General features: G+C 34.4%; 1 protein-coding gene across 5 annotated transcripts in view; it reads left to right on the forward strand.

The window, feature by feature from the left end:
• The window catches only part of rap1gap2a (RAP1 GTPase activating protein 2a), a 94,843-nt gene that overhangs the window by 15,716 nt on the left and 56,910 nt on the right, over nucleotides 1-22,217 (forward strand). For 2 of the 5 annotated variants that reach the window (XM_051129052.1, XM_051129054.1), the window contains exon 3: nucleotides 207-313. The exons of the other annotated variants lie outside the window; for them this stretch is intronic. In XM_051129052.1, coding sequence (XP_050985009.1) covers nucleotides 297-313 — 17 coding nt within the window. In that variant the 5' untranslated portion in view covers nucleotides 207-296. The remainder of the gene's footprint in view (nucleotides 1-206; nucleotides 314-22,217) is intronic. 5 annotated transcript variants of the gene reach the window in all.

Here is a 22,217-nt window from a genome sequence, read left to right on the forward strand (position 1 = left end):
ATGTAAGGCTGTGCTTTGCGGAGCAGAATCCCCCATCCTCTTCCCCCCCATCGCATCTGCAACTACAAAGTGAATGGTCGGCGCTCTCCACCTGAAGGACAGGGCCACATTAGAGGAACGGCATAATCAGGCCCTGTGTGTGTGCCTGTTTATGCAGGTGCTTTTGTTTATGTAATAAAGCTTAGTGTTATGTGACTATGCTTTAGAAATGGAAGGACGCAGAGGGAAAGACAGAAATAGAGAGACTGAGAGGGAGAGAGAGCGGCGTATTTTGGGTGCACCTCTTACCGAGTAAGATGCCTCGCAGAATCTGGTGAGTTTTTCTGGGGTTTGCTACTGATTTTCCAAAGGTTTCTGCTGAGTTTTGAGTATTTTGTGTTGTGTTTGGATATTTTTTTTTATTTAAAAGGGTCTGTGTTTAGAAAATAGAAACAGTCAAACCAAAATTTATTCAGACACCTTCAACATTTCTCACATTGAGAATTTTATTCACTATAGTTAAGAAAATTGTAATAATGTTTTACAATAACTGTCAGAACAAAATTAATTTTGATAATATCAGATAACTTTGATAGAAAGATATGTAAAGGTACATTTAACCAAAAATTCAGACAACTGTTAGTATGACAATATTTACACAACTATCAATACTTTGACCAATTACCAAGCAATGCTTGTAAAAAGGCTGCATTAGCAATTAAAGAAAAAACACTTAAGCAAAACATGGACAAGTCAAAATGTCTGAATAATGGTCCCAAATTTTTATCAATTTTACTGGTAGTCCACTGTATGAAAATTTTTTGGGTATAATATGTCACAGTTTACTTTATTTCGCTATCCTCATTTACATAAATGAACTAAAGTGTCCTGCACCCATTAGTTAAAAAAATATAAAAAATGATATCTGGTGTCTGAATAATTTTTGGTTTGACTGTAGATAGATACACATTAAATTAATCAAAAGTGGCAGTAAAGAGATTTATGATGTTACAAAATATTTCTGTTTTAAATAAATGCTGCTCTTTTGTACTTTCCATTCATCAACGAATCACAGAAAAAGTATCACTGTTTCCACAAAAATAATAAGCAGCATAACTGTTTTCAGCTTTGATAAGAAGAAATGCTTCTTGAGCATCAAATCATGATGTGACATCAGATAATGACACTGACAACTGTAGTAATGGCTGCTAAAAATTCAGCTTTGCATCAGGAATAAAATACAAATTAAACTGAAAGTTTTTAAATTTTTAAATTGTAATAATATATGTTATTACAATTTAAAATATGTACTAAGTACATGTAAAATATATATTAAGTTTTAAACTATATTCTTTATAAAAGTTTATAGTAATAATAATTATACATTTATATAATTTATATAATTTATACATTTATTTTAATTAATATTAGAATGTTATATTTGTATATTTGTATGTGAAAAGTATAAAATGTAATAAATAAAACGTAATAAATTATATAAAATATGTTAATGAAAAATATCAGTTTTTAACCTTCGCTTTCAGAAAGATCATTAGGAAAGTTGTTTCCTAAGTCAGTGGTATCTTTGGGAGACCTAATGAAGATCTCAGTTAAGTGGTATGAATTTTGTTCCAGGTATTTCTCCTAAGTGTCCTAGGAAAAAATACTGTTGACACAGTGAGATTGATGTGGATTGCATAGGATAGATCAATTTATCTTAGTAGAATCTTGGCAGGCTGTCTTGGCAAGTAACCTAAGCAGACCATATTACATTTTCGAGATCTCTGAAGCCCTGGAGGAGACATTTTAATTAAGTTAAACGTCTCTAATATATCTCTATTCAATTTTCTAGCTACATTGGAGAAACAATAATAAAGTAAAAAAGAATACAATATAAAAGATGTTAAAATGATCAGTTCCAGTGGGATGGTATATTTCCATTTTCAGTGCAGTTTTGAACAGCTTGATTGTTTTTTTTTTTTCTTTTTTTTCAGAAGTCTAGCGGTTTCATGTTTTTTTTTTTTTTTTTTTTTTTTTTTGGCTGACTGTGCCTTTAATCAGATTGCATGAAACAGTTGCAGAACCACTGCATTTAATCACAATCCAAACAAACATGTATAGTAAAAGCAGTTTTTATGTAAGTTATATTGTGTAATTTCAATATTTAAAGCAAAAACAGAATGGTCTGACCTTAGCTTTGTTAAATTATGCTAAATAACATATCTGCACGAAACAGAAACAGCAGAGGGGATGGATGAGACGTAAATTCACTCTCTGACAGCAGGTGGCGCTTGTGGAACAACCGCAACACAGCATTTAATTGCTTATGTAAACAAAGCAGCGCTGCTTTTAATACTACATTAATATGCAATGTACTGAGGTAAGATGAAAATAAATATCATCTAAAGACAGTAAGTTCTGAGACACATTCATATAAACACACCACCCCAATTCAATATTTAGGATTTTCTTTAAGCTGGTCCTTTGCTGGTTTATGCTGGTCCTTTGCTGGTTCATCCTGGTCCTTGAGCAGCAACATGACCAGCAAAAACCAGCAAAGGACCAGCTTAAACCAGCATCAAAACCTACCTAACCAGCATTCCAGCATCAAAACATACCTACCAGCATATGCTGTTTTTTTCACCAGGGGTGTTGTGAACAGTGAGCTAATCTGCCTGCTAGCATGTTCTCCTCTTTGTGTTCATCTTCAGCGTCTCTTGCTTCGGTTAGGGTTGGTTTATTTGCACAGTTAAATAATTAGTTATGTGTTATTATTAGTTTTTTAACCATTAGTCAGAAGTGTATGCTGTTAATTGGGAACTCCTCTCAGTTCACCAGTCTGTTTACATTGCTTAGCCGGTGTCACCGTTTAAACCGGTATATCACCCAGCACGAAAGTGTTTAAAAAACGTGTTTTGAACCATAAATGCCTAGTTTCACAGGCAATTGAATTAGATTGCTGTCTTAATACAGGACTGAAGGTAAAACGTCTGACACTTAAATGAAACACCGCCTGAAGAGCTGTTTTCAGCTGTCACAAACAATCACATCCCTACTACCGTGATTTAATTATCTCCCTCCATAACGATCTAATATTGGACTCCACCGCCTGTTCTACAGGGGTGCTGTGAATGGCTGACAGCAGTGACATTAAGTGACTCTGAAAGACTGTTGTCCTTTATCTATAAACTAATTTGGTAGCGGGTCAGCAACCTGCCCCTGAAACCTTCTGCTTATGAGGCTATAGGCTTGATATGGGCTGTTTAGGCTGAAAAGACTGCTGGGAGCGCTCTGACTGAATCATTACTGTGCCTGTATCAGGGGAGTGTGGGACTGAGCTGCTGTTTGGGCTGATCTGAAATCGGTATGACTGCTCAGTGCAGTGTCTTTTGGGATGGTGCTGTGTCTCCAGCCACATCTGCAGCTGTCTCAATTATGCATGTAGTCCTACAGGAGGCAATTAGAGGCATAGACCCACAATTACCCATTACACTGAACGGAGACTGAGAGCAGCAACATTCACGACTCCAGACGGTATGGAGATGAGTTTGCTCTTGTATGAAAATGTTAAATGTCAAGGAGCATAAATTTCCTTTTGCTCTGACCTTCTGCTATATTTTTGTCTTTGCATATTTAATGAAACATATTAATGAGTGTATCCATCAATAATTTATTCATGGATATGTACACAAATCTCACTAGTTTTCTCCAAGTTTTTTATGGATTTAAAACCTGTTTATTCACTAAAAATCCTGTTTTGTACCTAGCGGCCAACTTTGACCTTTTTGTAGGGATTAATGAGAACATGGTTAACTTAATTTGCATACACTTGTATAATATCACAATAGGTTTCACTGAGCTGTGGCACTAGAGGGCAGTAGAGATGCAGGTATTATGCAGTTTTTTTTTATTAATTGTCCTCCAGAGGGCAATGTTCTTGAATGTTCAGGAGGACATTGTTTATACTTGATAATATACTTTTTTTTCCCAAAGTGATTTGCAATTTGTAAGGTCTGCATTTTATTAGTGTGTGTTCCCTGGGAATTGAACTCATGCCATGACCATTGCATTGTTAGCACTGTGCTCTACTTGTTGAGATGAACACATAGTACATATATTTATATGATATATTCATATAATGTTAGTATTATTGTACTATTACTACTATATTTAATAATAATATTTACTGTAAATAAAAGTTAAAACTGTAAAAAAAAATAAAAGTATAACTATGCTAATATTATTAAAATAAAAAATATATAACAGTTTATTATTATTATTATTATTTTATTTTAATAATTTAAACATACAAAATAACTTGCTGCAGTCTGAATAGTGGTTTGCAGTGGTTTTATCATTATTCTAATTATTATTATTATTATTATTGTTATTGTTGTTGTTGTTATTGTTATTAATAATAATAACAGAACCAAAAGGGCTGCAAACCACAATTCAAACTGAAGCAGTTTATTAAATTATTTGAAAATGCAGTAGTAGTAGTAGTAATAATGATAATAATTTCATTAAATAATAAATGTTATTAATAAACATTAGAAATAACAACAATAATAATAATATATTAAATATTAAATAACAATATCTTAATATTAATAATAATTATTATTATAAAAAAATAAATATTGTTATTATTAAATTAAAAAAAAAACAACCAAAAAGGGCTGCAAACCACGATTCAAACTGAAGGAATTTATCAAATCATTCGAAAATATAATCATAATAATAACAATAACAATAATAATAATAATAATAAAGTATAATTTTTTATTAATACATAATATTATTAATACAAAATGATAATAATAGAGCCAAAAGGGGCTGCAAACCGCTATTCAAACTGAATCAATTTATTAAACCATTTGAAAATATAGTAATAATAATAGAAATAATAATAAATATTATTAATAAAAAATAAAAATGATAAGTATTATTATTAAATATAATCAATAATAAATCTTATTAATAAAATTGACTATATATATATATATATATATATATATATATATATATATATATAGTAAATAACAATATAATAATAATAATTATTATTATTATTGTTAAATAATAAAAAAATAATAAAAATCATAATAAATATTATTAATAAAATGATGATGGTAATAATAATAATAATAATAATAGAACCAAAAAGGGCTGCAAACCCTAATTTGATTATTATTATTGTGAAATAATAAATATTATTAATAATAATATAATTATTGTCATATTGTTCTTGCTAATATTATTGAAATAAACACATAATTGTTATTACTATTATCATCATCATCATCATCATCATTTTAACAATTTAAACATACAAAATACATTTCTGCAGTTTGCAACCCATTTTGTTTCCATAATGTGGATAAAAAAAAAACTGCTTGAATGTAGAATTGAATGTAGCCATTGGGAATTAATCAGATTGTGAAAAGTGGGTGTTATTATGCCCAAACTAAATGCGAGTTTGCTAAAACAGAGCCAAAAGAGCTATTTAGCTAAAAAGCTTTTCTTTTTTGGTTCAGATGAATTGTTCACGATAAGACTGGGAGTGTACATAAAGAGTGTAAATATTCTCAATATATTTGACTGGTGAATTTAGCTCATTTTTAGTTTAAAATTGGGTTATTTCCAATCATAATAGTGTAGTCTCATTGTTTTTATTTTTTAATGTGTGTCTTCATGAAAGGGGGTCTCCTCATTTGTGAGCAGTGAAGAAAAAGGCTCAGCTTGTTGACAGTGTGACACAGTCTCTCGTGGGCTACGGTCATGACAATGGAGTAGCAATACATCAGAGACAGTAGAACATTCCAGCCGATGAGAGCACTTGTTGCCATGAGAAAGACAAACATGACGAGAGCTTCATTGTTCATCATTAGTGTGAAAACACCTGGTGCTGATTGACAGCGCTGGAGTTTGGCTGTGGGATCATTTGGTTCAGCTGTTCTGGATGACACTGGCATTTGGCACGGCTTTGGCCGGGACAGCTTGTGTTATTGTTATTAGACCTACAGCCACAGATGCTTAATGATTATCACCAACTGTAGAATTATTATTTCTCTTCACCTCCTACTTTTCCCTCTCTCTCTCACACAAACACACGTCGAATGCCAAAATCTGTCCGGGAAGGCGTGCGCTGTTGCGGACTCATGTACGACTACTCCTCCTCCACAAATCTGTCCTCAGAAGCAGCTGCCCGCGTCTCCTGACAAATATTTACTACTCTGCCCCCAATGCAGTGTTCTGACGGCTCTGATAAGGGCGCCATCTGGCAGCTTGATTTTAATGGGGCTTTTAAGGGCCATAAAGAAGCCGAGAGCCCACTGGGAGGATGGCTCATGCTCCTCTCCTCTCTGAATAGGTGGGTAACAGAGACCTGCGGCGGGCCAGAGCGGAGATCTTGAAAGGAGCGTTTAGCTTTGGTCCTCTGAGTACATCTTTTTTGCCTTGATTGATTTCACATAAGGGCTGAATGTCCTTGAGATGTGGTGGGTTACAGTGATATTGGATGAATAAATCCCACATAACGCTTCTGGGATGTGACACTCACCGGGTGAACTGTCACTCAGCTTTTGTTTTGAATTCATCTCGTGGCCCTAAGTCTCCTGTGACGTCCTGTTATCTGCATATCCATTGATACTCAAGCATAAATGAGCGGATGTACAAAAGCCTGGAGATATATATATAATTATCATAAATATTATAATCATTATTATTGTCATTGAAATGATTTAATCATAAAAATAAATAGCTGCAGTTTTGCAACCCATTTTGGTATTATTATTATTATTTAACCATACAAAGTAAATAGAGTGAAGTTTGTTTTCCTTAATAATAATACTTATAATAATAAATAGCTGCAGTTTGAATGGTTGTTTGCAACCCATTTTGGTATTATTATTATTAATAATAATAATAATTATTATTATTATTATTATTTAACCATACAAAGTAAATGAGTGTAGTTTCCATTAATAATAATAATAATAATAGTAATGAAATATAATTTAAGTGTACATTATTATTTTTATTTAATACTGTTATTATTATTATTATTATTAATATTATTTTATTATTATTTAATTAATATTATTATCATTTAAATTTATTTAAGCATAAAAAATAAATAGCTGCAGTTTGAATGGCTGTTTGCAACGCATTTTGTTATTATTATTATTATTATTATTTATTATTATTATTATTTAACTATACAAAGTAAATTAGTGTAGATTGTTTCCAATAATAATAATAATAATAATAATAATTAATAATTAATAATAACAATAATAATAATAATAATAATAATAATAATTATTATTATATGAAATTTAACTATACAAGGTAAATTAGTGTTATTTATTTCCATTAATTATTATTATTATTATTGTATGTAATTTAACAATACAATGTAAATTTGTGTAGTTTGTTCCCATTAATAATAATATTCATAATAATAATAATAACAACAACAATAATAATAATAATAATTATTATTATTATATAATTTAACCATACAAGGTAAATTTGTGTAGTTTGTTCCCATTAATAATAATAATAATAATTATTATTATTATTATTAGTAGTAGTAGTAGTAGTACTATATAATTTAACCATACAAGGTTAAACAACATTAATTTGTGTAGTTTGTTCTCATAATAATAATAATAATAATAATTTAATTTAACTGCTACAATTTAATTGTAATTTAACTGTGCAAAATAAGTTACTGTAGTTTAATTTTGATTTATTATTATTATTATTATTATTATTATTATGTACATTTAACAGTACATTATTTGTATTATTACTATATGTAATGTAACAGTACAAAGTAAATTACTTTAGTTTGACAAGCTGTTTGCTACCCATTTTAGTTTCTTTATTATTATTATTATTATTAATTAATATTATTATTATTATGTAATTTAATTGTACAAAGTAAATTACTGTAGTTTGATGAGCTGTTTACAACCTGTTTTGGCTCCATTATTATTATTATTATGTAATTTAAATGTACAAATGTACAATGTAAATCACTGGATTGCTGTTTGCAAACCGTTTTGGTTCCACAATGTGGATTTTTGTGTGAAATAGGATATTCAATTATTCAGTTCATTGCAGGACAGAATGTGATTTGAGGCAGTGAGATTGTGAAAAGTGTTTTTGTTTTTGTTTTGAATTCATCTCGGTGGCCCTAAGTCTCTTGTGACGTTTCCATCAAAAACTCGAGCACAAACGAGCTGACATCCCAAAGCCTGGTGACTTACTGCATATACAGTATGTAGAAAATTAAAAACCACCTTGGTGACATGAAAGATAAGCGTGTCAAGGACTCGTTTTATTGATTGAAGTGGTGTCAGGCAGCTTGGAAAAATGAATTTTGATGAGGATGTGCTGGGCAGCGGCACCACAGGAAGAGTTTAGCATCTGAAAGGGATCAGGGTGAGAAAGAAGAATAAAGAATAAAGTACAGAGGAGGGAAGGTGGAGGATGGTGTAGTAAGGCTGCTTTTGCTTCATTTGTCTTCGCTGTGGATTCACACTCAAAGCCCCCAAGGTGTAGGCCGGTCATGTGACCAACCAAGGAGGACTATGATACCTGGAGAGAGCTATCTGTTTACATTCTCATTCATCTCAATTGACCCTTTGCACAAACCTGCCCTCCTTATTTACAGTTGCTATGTCTGATAAACGCTCTCACACTACACATCATGTTCTCACGTAGTGAAAAATACATCGCGGAGCAAAGAGGAAACTAACAGCACATCGACAGAGCAGGTTACTTCTTGGTGTGAAACAAAGTTTTATTGTTAGAAATTGTTAGAATTACTTTTATTAAATGTATTTATTTATTAAATTGTTAGAAATACTTTTTATTCTCAAACGCTCGTCTAGCTCAAGACAGTTAGGGTATGTCGAAAAACTCCAATTGTATTTTCTCCCTCAACTTCAAAAATCATTTCAAAATCATCCTACATCGCTGCAGAAGTTCCGACACAGTCTTCGCAAAGTAAACATGCAAAGGAGATCAAACACCATTAACAAAAAAGGTAAAACAGTGATATAGGACGATTTTGAAGTTGAGGGAGAACATGAGATGGGAGTTTTTCGACATTTCCTAACTGTCATGACCCGGAACAAAAACAGTTTAGGCAGAGTAAGACAAGACGAGCGTTTGGCATTAAAAAGCATATAAATTGTATTATTTTTATGAAAATAACTGATCGTTACACTAGATGTAACCAGCTGGGATCATTTACAACCGCATTTGGGATTGTTTGAAGCCGCATTTAAACTGCATTTTGGAAGTTCAAAATCGGGGCACCATATCAGTCCATTATATGAAGAAAAATGCTGAAATGTTTTCCTCAAAAAGCATAATTTCTTCATGGATATCAGATTTGGATCGACCCTCTATGACCGATACCCGAGCCGAAAAGAAAAGCAGTATCAGAGCCGATACCCAATATGAAAATCGGATTGGCGCATCCCTACAAATATCCAGCAAAATATCAAGTATTGGCAGATACTGACAAATGAGAAAGCTGTAATACTGACTGATAACCAGTGTGATACTGTTATATTGTGTGTCTGTACTTGGAAAACATGTTTATGCATTTCTATCTGAGCATTACCAGTGCTGAGGGTGCCATTAAAGCACAGGCATGGTTCAATCAACATTAGAAGGTTGAGAACACAAGTCCAGGTTGCATGAAAGCTAAAACATGCCTGTTTTCAATGAGAGACACGCCGCACAGGATATGTCCAAAAATTTCAATCATATTTGCTAAATTGACTTTGACCTCTGTTGTCCTCGTCTTCCTTCTCTCTTTGTTCCTGTTCTCTGTCTTTTTGCATGAAAATAAGACCTGTAGCTGGATTCGGTGTGCCTCCTATCTGCACTCATAAATGACTTGAGAGAAATCTATTAAAACTAAGGCCAGCGACTGCATTCTTCCTGCGTCACAGATGAGAGAGAGGAAATCAGTTTGCTTGCTTGTGGGTTTCTCGTTTGTAGCTATTATTGCCGTTTTGTCATAGGAGCCTCACGGCTGTGGTATTGCTATATTGCACCGTATATTGTATCACTCGCACGGTGTTTACTCTTCTCCTATCAGTCTATCCTGTTGTTCTACTTCTCTTCCAGCAAGCAAACACCCTTCTCTAAAGGGAATCAGGGCACGGGTTAAACAATTGTCAGACCAAGCTTTGTCGAACCTCTCCACAAACAGAAGGATAGGACCAAATTGATTTATGACTCAAATTAAATAAATGACATTTGCTGCAGAATGGGAAGAAAGGGTTCGGGAGGAGGAGGAGGAGGAAGAGGAGGAGAGGGGGGAGATCGGTCTGGGTCTGGTTGACTGGACGCATCACGGCAGAGAAAAAAAAAAAGCATGTTCTGTCTGGCTGAGAGGAAAAACAGACAGGAGACGACGGAAGGAGTGTGGAAAAGTATTGGGCAGAGATTAGATGCAGACGTCGTTTTAAATCTGTGCATTCAATGAAAAAATCTTATTTTCATAGAGAGCTGTGGAACAATGGTGCACTCCGTGTCTCTTGAGCCAAATTAATCGGAGATGATAACCTGCTTTTCCAGCACGGAAGGGCGGCTAAGCAATTAGTAGCTGCATAAAGATGAGAAAACGTCAGTCGTTGCGCATTTCAGAGACCATCTTTTATATTTGAGCCACATTTCTATTAATGGATTCACAGTACATTGATTTCAGTGCCAGGCTGTGCTGTTTGTCTTTGAGAAATATTGTTGAAATTTTGGATCGTTAAACCAAATGGTTGCTTGTTTAAAGTCAGTATGAAATCAAAATTGACTGTATTTACACTCTTTGCATGTTTCTGGTTTTATTGTGAATGATTCATAGGTCCACAATGACTGCACCAAAGAAAAAACTTTGTCTTAGTCTTTCTTTGTGATTTTTAATCAATGCACTTCCTCTGAAATGACTTTTTTTCATGTTAATGTCACTAATGAATGATAATCTTAACTATAGGGACGTAGCAATAGTTTTGTTTTTATAAAAGCGAATCAGTGTTTTTAAATTCTACGAGTCAATTTTTTTTAAACACTTCTGTTAAAAAGTTTGGAGATGGAAAGATTGGTTAGTTCTTAAGCTGCATTTATACAGTAAAAACAGTAATATTGTGAAATATTATTAAAGTTTAAAACAACTATTTAAATGCATTTAAAAATTTATTTCTGTGATGGCAAAGATGAATTTGGGGGGGTGGCTGTACCAATGGTATGGTACGGTACTGTTACTTTTTAGGTAACAGTTACTTTACTCTTTACTCTCTGTACATTTATTTTAGTGAAAATATAAGTCAAAAAATCTCAATTTCAGCATTTTGAACAGTGAAGGCATTAAACATTTATTTTTAATGAAATTAAAATTAAACTCTTTTATTTGTTGCCAAACAAACAGAGTTTTTCTGTTAAAATTAATACATGGAAGAAAAATTGTGTGAATATTCTGTTTAAAAAATTTTAATAGTAATTGTAGAATTTTTTTTACAATTAGGTGGTTAATGTTGTAATATTTATTATTATTTTTTTTTAGCATGTAATTGTTTTATTTAAACATTATTCCAGAAATAGGAATATATAAACACATACATTATACTGTACTAAAGTAATACAAGACTAATGCATTTCTGTTACATGTTAAACCGTACTTTTATTTTGACAGCTTGCCGGTTAGTTTTTGTGTGTATACACTATGATATGATGCTAATTTTCTCAAATGAAATGGTAAAATTCACATGAAGTGACTCTCACAGCAGCTCTGGAGATTGAGTTCATGTGTTTATGTCGTCATATAATGAGACCCAAAGGCCAAAAACCACCACAAGCCCCACATGTGCTTCACTATTTGTCTAGTAAACAAAACCGCGTCTCCGCCATTCATTCATACAGAGCCAAGCGGAACATGGAGGATTCGTATTCGTATTTGCTATTGGTGGGGGCGGGCTGCCCCCTAATATAATGGCAGGGGAAACACTGGGAAGCTATGATACATTTTTTAGGATTCTTTGATGAATAGAAAATTCAAAAGAACTGAAAGAAGAAGAACTGTCACATTTGAAATTAGCAGGGCTATTAAATATTCATTTTAAGTAAGTGTTTGATGCTGACAAAGGTCATCCAAATGTAAAAACAGACAGAAATGAGCTTTCAGAATTAAATATTCAATATCAACCAATAAATAGTCCCTCCAGCATCATATAAAGTTGAGGTCAAAAGTTTACATACACTTTGCAAAATCTGCAAAATGTTAGGTATTTTTTTTACCAAAATAAGAGGGATCATACAAAGCGCATGTTACTTTTTTAGTACTGACCTGAATAAAATATTTCACATAAAAGACATTTACATTTAGTCCACAAGAGAAAATAATAGTTGAATTTATAAAAATGACTCTGATCAAAAGTTGACATGCGCTTGATTCTTAATACTGTGTTGTTAGCTGAATGATCCACAGCTGTAGAGCCCAGGTAAAAACTTATTGATTTTAAAGATTATGGTAAATTTAACTTATTTTGTCTTCTGGGAAACATGTAAGCATCTTTTGTAGCTTCTGATGGGCAGTACTAAATAAAAAAAAAAAGATATTTAAGCAAAATATGAAAAATGTAAACATTTTCATTCTGTTTAAAAGTTTTTACCCCCCGTCTCTTTAATGTATGGTTTTTCCTTCTGAAGCATCAGTGAGCATTTGAACCTTCTGTAATAGTTGCATATGAGTCCCTCAGTTGTCCTCAGTGTGAAAAGATGGATCTCAAAGTCATACAATCATTGTTGGAAAAGGTTCAAATACACAAAAATGCTGAAAAATCAAAGAATTTGTGGGACCTGAAGGATTTTTCTGAGAACAGTTTAACTGTACAGGACAATTGAGTGACTCATGAACAACTATCACTAAACCAAAAAAAAAAAACAAAAAAAACCCACACACAATTGTGGATCATTCAGGTAACAATACAGTATTAAGAATCAAGCGTTTTTATAAATTCAGTTATTACTTTCTCTTGTGGACTATATGTAAACATCTTTTACGTGAAATATCTTATTAAAGTCAAAACTAAATAAAAATAACATTTTGTATGATCCCTCTTATTTTGGTAAAATAATTAACATTTTGCAGATTCTGCAAGGTGTATGTAAACGTTTGACTCATTATCCAAGTTTCCTGTCACTCTTCTCAGAGGTTGCAGAACTTCTATAAGACAAAGATTTTTCATGCTAACCTCCAGGCAGCCTGTCATATTGCCTGTCCACAGGGTGCAGACACTTGCAAATGATAGATGATCTGTCGGCTAGTGTCCCGGGTGCCCTGCGTCGGAGCAGAGAGGTCTTAATAATTACAGTGACGATGTCTTTTTCAGAGATGAAGTTAGAAGCTGCCATAAAATGATGAGGTGTGAGAATGAGATTCTTGCACTCCTGAGTTCATAGCAGAACGGTGTGGGAAAAACACAGCTCCTCAGGGGTTTGCCTGGAAGCTAATAGACGTCAGATGAGAATCTTTTATTCCTCAGGTTTTAATCTTTGTGTCTTGGAATTGTTGTGGCGTGAGCCTGGAGGGATTCGTTTCATGATGTTACTCACCGTACCTCAGGTGACCAATCCTTCACCCGGCCCAGAGGGACGGCGGCTCTTCTCTAAAGTGGAAATTGAGATAAATGCATTTTTGAGAGATCAAGAAAAAGTAAAAGAGCTCTTTGTAATCAAACAGTTATTATTCTGCTTACCCAGGTGGGTTTGCAGTATTGTTTTAAGATGTTTTCACATGTGAGACTTAAAATAGGCGAGCAATTACTCAGATAGAAGTCTTTTACGCCTTTTTGACACCATTTCTGTCTTGAAATTTCTCAGTAGAAGTTATCGTGCCACATATCAATGACATTTGCAAAGGTCACGCTCAAATCAAGCTTTAATTTCCATAACATTTGCATTTTCTCATCTTGCAGATGCTTTTGGACCAAAGTGACAGTGCAAACAGTCAAGTTGTGTAACAAATACAATTACAGAGAGCATGTGACTCGGTTAATACTGAGGCAAAGCCGCAGAGAATGACGAAGACCTTCATTTTGGATATTAACTTTGGATCCCCTGCTCTTAGAACAGAGCAAAATTACCTTTGTGAACCTTCGAAGTAATAACAGAAACATCAGTGCAGTGGCATAATGATACTCTAGGGCAACCCGACAAAAAGTATAGTGCATTATAGACATAATAGACTAGTTTAATGTACTCAAGCTAGGTTCGAAATGAATGTTCATGACCTCTGATTGTTTGTTTTTGCTTTCAAATGTTGTTACTGTAAATGTAAGCATGTCATGACCTTGCTGTCTTACTTATATATTGTTAAACATAATTCTAGTTGACCTTGACCTTTAAAATGAGCATATTCTTTATTTTTACGAACATGTACAGTGAAAACACACAGTAATCTCTTTAATGTATGTGATTATGAGTGCCCTGTAGCCTATGGATTATTGAAATCAGTCTTAAAATATGCATGCGCTAATGTGCAAACATTCTTTCATTAGGACATGATCCAAGAAGATTTAAGTGGTGACGGCTTGATCCTAAATGATGTTTGAGGAACGACAGTCGTAAATTGAGTTTGAGCATGGCCCTGGAAACACATTACGCTGGAGAGTTGTCATCACTGCCGAATGACATATCTCACCTTGTAAAAACATTTGCATTGAAACGGCCATAAAGTTTCCATGAGATCTGGTGTTGTTATGCAAGTCTCTAGAATACTTGATTTTGGATGGCCAGTTGCAAGCATATAATGATCCTTCCTGCCTGGTTTCATGTCTCTTGTATCAGTTGACAGGCCAGTTATTTTAGTATTATTTTAGTATTTATTATAGGGGACATCGGATGCAAAATTCACTACAATACAACCACCCTACGATGATAAAAATCCATTCTCTCCTTTTCTATCCACTCCTTTTTGTAATCCCCAAAAAAACTAATCAACCTCAATTTTTACGCCGTTTTGATTTTCTGAGCAGTATGACATCATATTGCTCAGGCCCCACCCACGACCGCTGACGGTATTAGCACATTTCCGCCCTCGGCCAGTTGTACTCTGTCATTTTGTTGTGCTTTTGTCATTTTATTAGTTTTTAAGATTCAATTTATATTAATTTCAATGTTAATTTTAGTAATTGTAGTTAATTGGAAAAACATTCTTCTACTTGCATTATGGAGGAGATATCAGTTAATAATCAATTATATATTATCACACAGTTCCTTAAACAGTACTGTGTTATGACTTAAAACATTTGTACCATTGGAACATGATTGTTAACTAATAATATCCATATGTGAAGCTTTTCTAATGTAGTAAAGTTGATCTGAAGCTAATCATTAAAATAATCCGTGTGACATCAGTGGTTCAGCTGTAATTTTATGAAGATACAAGAATACTTTTTGTGCGCAAAGAATAAACACAAGCATTGACTAGTGTGGCTGCGTTGCAGAGCAGGCTCCAGGGCACCTCCACTGGGGGGCATTTAAATTTCTAGGGTGTGCACAAATCACGTTGAGAGGGAGAGGCTTTCCCATTACACTGTTGCATCCATTAAAATAGCTCAGTTTTGGAGGCATGGACATGGAGGCGCCAGTGCAATCACTTGCAAAAAAAAAATTAAATACGCCGTAATCTTTGCTCATAAAGGTAAGCGTAATATCATCCGGAACTGTAAAGGGTGTAATATTATTTGCGTGCACTCACAATATTAACAAAACGTTGTGCTTTTGTAAAAAGAAAACAAACAAGATGCGTTTTCTGATGTCTCAGCGTTGGAGCGCTGCACAAAAATGAAACGAAACTCAGCGAATACTTGCCTTACAGATAAATATATCTATAGAAAGCTTTAAATTATTACTATACTACAAAAACTCTTTAATTATAAAATCCATAGAGCTGCATTTCTCTCTAAAGGCGCGTCAAATGAGCAGATGGCGGGTCGAGATCATCATCTAGTGACACTGGCTCAGAAAACACTAGTTTATTAATAATTTATTCAAGTATGTCCTTATTTCCCTCCGACACATTCATAGTAATTACTTTTCCCGGAGTTTTGCAAGCTTTAGCCTATTGTGTGTGTATGAACGCGGATCTCTTCCAGCAGCTGCGAAGGCACTTGTGCTCGCTGCTGTTGCCGGTGTTATGCTCATTTTCGACCCCTGCCAAATTATTACCCCCTCTGGTTGAAATCGCTACCTGATTTGCCTAATCCTAAACCCACCCCTAATCCTAACCCCTCCCCCACACCTAACGCTAAACCTACCAATACTAGGGGGGGGGTAGTAATCTGGCGGGGGTCAGAATTTGGCATAACACCGGCAGGGACACTAAACACGGCCACGGCGGAATAAGTATTGTAGAAACACTGTATTTTATGCTTGTTATAGATTGTGTGACATTACATGCAGTACCGCCGGTGGCAACCGACCACCGCAGTGGCGCTGTTGTCATTGCGATCGTCACAGCCCTAGGTGCAATTGCTTTCTTATGTGCACTGTTTTTCGGTTTCACTTTCGAAATCGACCATGTTCAAAAAGGTGGGGAGAGGATGGAAAAGAGGGCACAGTAACTCATTTTGGGGAGCACGACTCGTGAATAAATTAGCACAATAATATTGTGTATCAGCGAGCTCACAGGCTGACAACAGGATGATATGAAAATTGAGCATATTGGCCAACACTAATTTGCGCTGCGCTTGGTATACTGCATTGGTCTATATGTAAATGAGATGTTGCATCTGTGTTCTTTAATTTGCGCGTTGTCAGTAGGGTTGCAGAAAGCTGGAAAATTTCCAGTAAATTTCTGAAACGTTCCAGAATTTTCCAGGATTTTTTGGAATCTTCCAGGGATTTTTGGAAAGTTGAAAAATTCCACCCCTTTGCAACCCTAGTTGTTAGTAAATCACCCGCAGAAATTTCCACGCCCATTGTCGCTGTTTTGGAATTGTGCTCGCGTGCTAATTTGCCCAGTTTAGTAAAACTGGCCCTTTATTTCTGAACTGCTGCGAAACATAACAACCATTATATATAAAATGTTGCCAGATTCAGGTTAATCTGTTTTGGATAAAACTGGACATTCTCACCGCTCACTAGAAAGTGTCATTCTATTTCGAAACGTAGTATCATTGTGCATACGTTTTGGTACAAGCACGTATTTGCGATGAACCTGGGTTTGTTAATTTAATTTTTCAAGGCACAAGGAGGCATTTCTAATTTTTGTTAAAAGTAAAACATTTTTGTCTAATGTTTATCTTAATGTTTATCTTAATGTTTAAGTTCCCGCAGACTCGTTCATTTTTGCATAAAAAATTATTTCTGCTCAAATCAATATTTCATGTCTGTTTGTTTATTGATTCAGTAAGTAGCCAAGAAATAAGTTGGCTTTTGTCCAATCAGCTGGCCATTATCACAAAAATAAACCTCCTGAGACCTGCCAAATCGCCAGGTCTGTTTTGCAATAATGAGCAGCTGACTCTATCCCTGAAGTTCAGAAATGCCAACCAGAATTCAACATTATTTTCACTTTGTTATGCCTTACAAAGTTTAAATATTGCTTACTTGCAGACTTTGTTTGTCCTTCCCAAGCTAATTTACAATAAACTTTTCAGTAACTATCCAAGGTTAACCCTTACCTGTGACCTTTAAATTCGCCGTTGAGTTTCAGCACTTTTTTTATTGATAGGCTCCGTCACACTGTGTTTTCACATCAGTATTTTTGTTTCCATCAAGCTAATTATACCAGTAAGATGAGGTGTCCAAGTGTAGGTGTTTGTGTAAGAGGCTGCCATAGTGTGTGTGTATGTGTTTCAGAGATTGTGAATGAGCTTATCTTTGGGTATGTGAGCCTGTGTGTTAGTGTGAAAGTGTGTAAGCACACACTGATATTGCACTGTGCTCATTAAGGAGCTCTGGCTTGGCTGGGCTTGGCTCCAGGGCCACATGTTTCTCCTGTGCGGTGCTCGGCTATTTCTGTCTGCAGTGTTTGGCTTGGATTTATACTCTCAGCTGCTCTCTCAGTCACCTTGTCTTGTCTCATTCCTCATACAGCGTTGACGCATTTCTATCTAGGCTGGCTAATAGACCTATCTACTGTACACTTGTTTTGATAAATTTAGAGCACATGAGCTTGAGACAGAAACTGGATTGATGGCAGCCTTAAAAACTTTGTGTTCCACTAGTCTGGTTCAGTGTTAGTCACCTTCTTTGTCTCCTTAAAGCAACAGGTTTTGAACTCAAGTAATTCTGCAAAATCACTTATTTCTGAATATGCTGAGTGTGAAATAATGTTGGGTGGGACGTACCCTTTGAGATCTGATTGGTTAACTTATGTTTGCTAACATTATGTGCTAGAATATTATTGGCAGTTATTATTTATGCTAGGATATTATTGGGTAACAGTTTTTTTGCAATTATTTATGTTCAGATATTATTGCCTATTTGTGCCATTTTGGCTAATATTATTTATATTCTGATATTATTGGCTATTATGCTAAAACATTATTGGCTAATATTATTGCAAGCATTTAATGGTTAATGTTATTTATGCTAAAATGTTATTGGCATATTATTTATGCTAGGAAATTACTGGCAAATGTTATTTATGCTAGGATATTGGCTAATTTTAGTTAGGCTAGCCTATTATTGGGTGATGTTATTAATGCTACAATATTTTTAGCTAACATTATGTATGTTAGGATGTTATTGGGTAATATTATGTATGCTAAGACATTATTGGTTAATATTATTTATGTACTATTGGCTAATATTATTGCTAGAATTGTATTGGTTAATGTTATTTATGCTAAGATGTTATTGGCTAATGACTTGTATATTTGTGAATAACATTTAGGCTACGAGTTATTATTATTTATGCTAAGTAAGATATTATTGCCTAATATCATTTATGTATTATTGGCTAATACGTATTTAGACTAAGATATTATTGGCTAATATTATTTATGCTAGGAAATTATTGGCTAATGCTATTTATGCTAGGTTATTGGCTAATATTAGTAAGGCTAGGATATTACTGGCTGATGTTATTTATGCAATACTACTAGCTAACATTATGTATGTTATTATGTTATTGGCTAATATTATGTATTCTAGGATTTTACTGGTTAATGCTAATTATGCTAGAATGCTATTAGCTAATATAACTTAATTTTTATGCTAGGATATTACTGGCAATGTTATTTATGCTAGGTTATGGGCTAATGTTAGTAAGGCTAGGACATTATCGGCTGATTTTATTTATACTACAATATCATTAGCTAACGTTAAGTATGTTAGGATGTTATTGGCTAATATTATGTATGCTAGGATTTTTCTGGCTAATGCTATAATGCTATTAGCTTATATTATTTATATTTATGCTAGGATATTATTGGCTAATGTTATTTATCCTACAATATTATTAGCTAACATTAAGTATGCTATGATTTTTCTGGCTAATGTTATTTATGCTACAATATTATTAGCTAACATTAAGTATGCTATGATTTTTCTGGCTAATGCTATTTATGCTAGAATGCTATTAGCTAATATCATTATTATTGACCAGTGTTATTTATTCGAGGATAGTGGCTAATATTAGTAAGGCTAAGATATTACTGGCTGATGTTATTTATGCTACAATATTAGCAATTGTTATGTACGTTAGGGTGGTGTTGGCTAATATTATGTATGCTATGATTTAACTGGCTAATGCTGTTTATGCTAGAATGTTATTAGCTAATATTATTTATATTTTTGTATTATTGTCTAAGATTGTTTATGCTACATGGTTTTGTTTACTTCAGATTGGATGTTTTGTCAGATTTGGAGAAAATGGTTTTACATTAAATTTTCAAAAAAGTTTGATCTTCCCTTATGAAAATTAACCATGGTTTTATTATAGTAACATTGTAGTATCCATAGTTTTTTGACATACTGACTACCATTTGTATGACCACAGTTTTACTACAAATACCATGGTTAAACTATGGTTAGTGTAGCAAACGTGTGGTTAATTTTAATTTAAGTTACTACGGTTTAACTATGTTTTTTTGGTTTTATTTATAGTAAAACCATGGATTTTTTTTGTAAGGGTTTCACTTTCAGTTTGCTCATCTTTTACTCCAGGAACAGTGAACATTTTGTCTCTGACTGCATTTTAGGGGTTGATTTTGTGTGCTTTTTTTGTGTTAGCATGCGTTAACCTTCACAGGTGTGTAGTTTTCAGGTGACCGACACTCTGCAGGTTATGTGATGTAACTTGCCGCCATTCTTTAGTCACTTGAGATGCTCAAAGTGTGTTTTTGCACCTGAATGAAGAAGACCACTGGGATAGCATGTGAAGTGCAGTGAAAGGTGTGAGAGATATGTGTTGCTCTGAGCTACTACAGATGTTTGGAGGGAAGAATTTGTGATTTGCTATAGGATATTTACTGTATACTATGCATCCAAGTGTGTGTGTGTGATGTGCTGAGGGGCAGTGGGAGTTGTGTTTGTGTGTGGAAGAAGACGAGGGAGTGGGAGAGGGGGATGTGTTTGCCCATGCATCTGTGTTTGTGGCTCTCTGAGGGGTTTAGCCTGAAGCTTCATAGTCTTTGTGGAAAGACTGCTCACTTTGTGTCCATTCTGGACCTCTCGCTCTCCATCTAACTGTTGAGAGAATACAGTTCACCTTTTCTTACCAGAGACGTCACACATTCATTTCGCAGTACCTCTCCGCAGATACAAGATACCGAGTCTCTTCCACTGATCACATGACCTGGCTTGCTTGTCAACCAGCCCCTTCCCCAGAGGAAGCTCAGGGTTGCCGTGGGGATGAGGATCCTGGTGGCAGATTTGGGGAATCTGAGGTGATGTTACCATGGCAGAGCCTGAGTCTGGGGAAGGGGTACATTGGCTCTTCGAAGCACTTGTTGTTTGAAGCAGCTGTTTACTTGTTTTTGTCTCATTTTTATTAATTTTTGCACTCATGAGGGAGCAGTATCTTACATTCAACAAAGTCATAGCTCAGTAGCTTACCTTACAAACTTCACGTCACATTCATATGTAATTTTAAATCCAGTTTACTGCAGTAATTTAATGTAAACTATAGTTCAAAAGTTTGTGGTCCGTTTGTGATTATTTAAAAAAAAAGGTTAAAGGGATAATTCATCCAAAAATGTCTGTCATTAATTACTCACTCTCATGCCATTCCAAACACAAAGTATCTTGTAGCTTCATAAATTTAAAGCTGAACCACTGATGTCACATGGACTATTTAATCATGTCCTTACTACCTTTCTGAGCCTTAAACGTGTCAGTTGCGTTGCTGTCTATGCAGGGTCAGAAAGCTGTCGGATTTCATCAAAAATATCTTAATTTGTGCTCTGAAGATGAACGATGGTTTTACGAGTTTGGAACGACATGAGGGTGAGTAACTAATGACAGAATTTTCATCTTTGGGTGAACTGTCCCTTTAAGAATATGAATGTGTGCACTGAAGATCAGGAATGCGTTTTAAGAAAGTTAAGCAGAAAAGTCCATTTTGATTTCATGTCAACTTTAATCCTTATTGATTATGAGAGAACCAGCTGGCCACTGTTTCTATTTTAGCTTTCATTTTAGTTGTCAGAGAACCATCTGTTTCTGCAGACATGGGTAGTTAATCTTTTGCAAACAGAACAAAAAAACTGGAAGGGTTATGGCCATTATTAGACACAAAGAGCACATCTGACTATAAGCGGTGGACAGCAATGAGATAAGGAAATGATCATGACATTACTGTGCCGTGACACACTGCATACTTCCAGTGTTGATTGGGCGGCAAAGATCAACCAGCACCACAGTTTTTATAGAAACTGGTGTAAAAGCAATTTTCACTTAAAAAATCTCAAATATAATGACAGAATTGTCAAGAAGTGATTTGAATTAAAGATGTCATGACATGAGAAACCAAGTTTCCCTTGATCTTTTGACATAGAAGAGGTCCTTGTATGCTTGAATACGTCTTGCAAGTTTCATAACTTAATGTCCTCATCATCAATAAAAAAGTGTTTATGTAATAACCCTTAAAAAATGGCTCAATTGAATCCGAGGTGTGAGGTGACATCTGAATGCGGTCGCTGATGCTTCAGAAGGAAACAATGCATTAAGAGCCGGGGGGGTGAAAACTTTTTAAATTTGAAGAT

This window comes from Labeo rohita, chromosome 15, assembly GCF_022985175.1.
Source record: "Labeo rohita strain BAU-BD-2019 chromosome 15, IGBB_LRoh.1.0, whole genome shotgun sequence".
In the NCBI taxonomy this organism is placed as follows: Eukaryota; Metazoa; Chordata; class Actinopteri; order Cypriniformes; family Cyprinidae; genus Labeo; species Labeo rohita.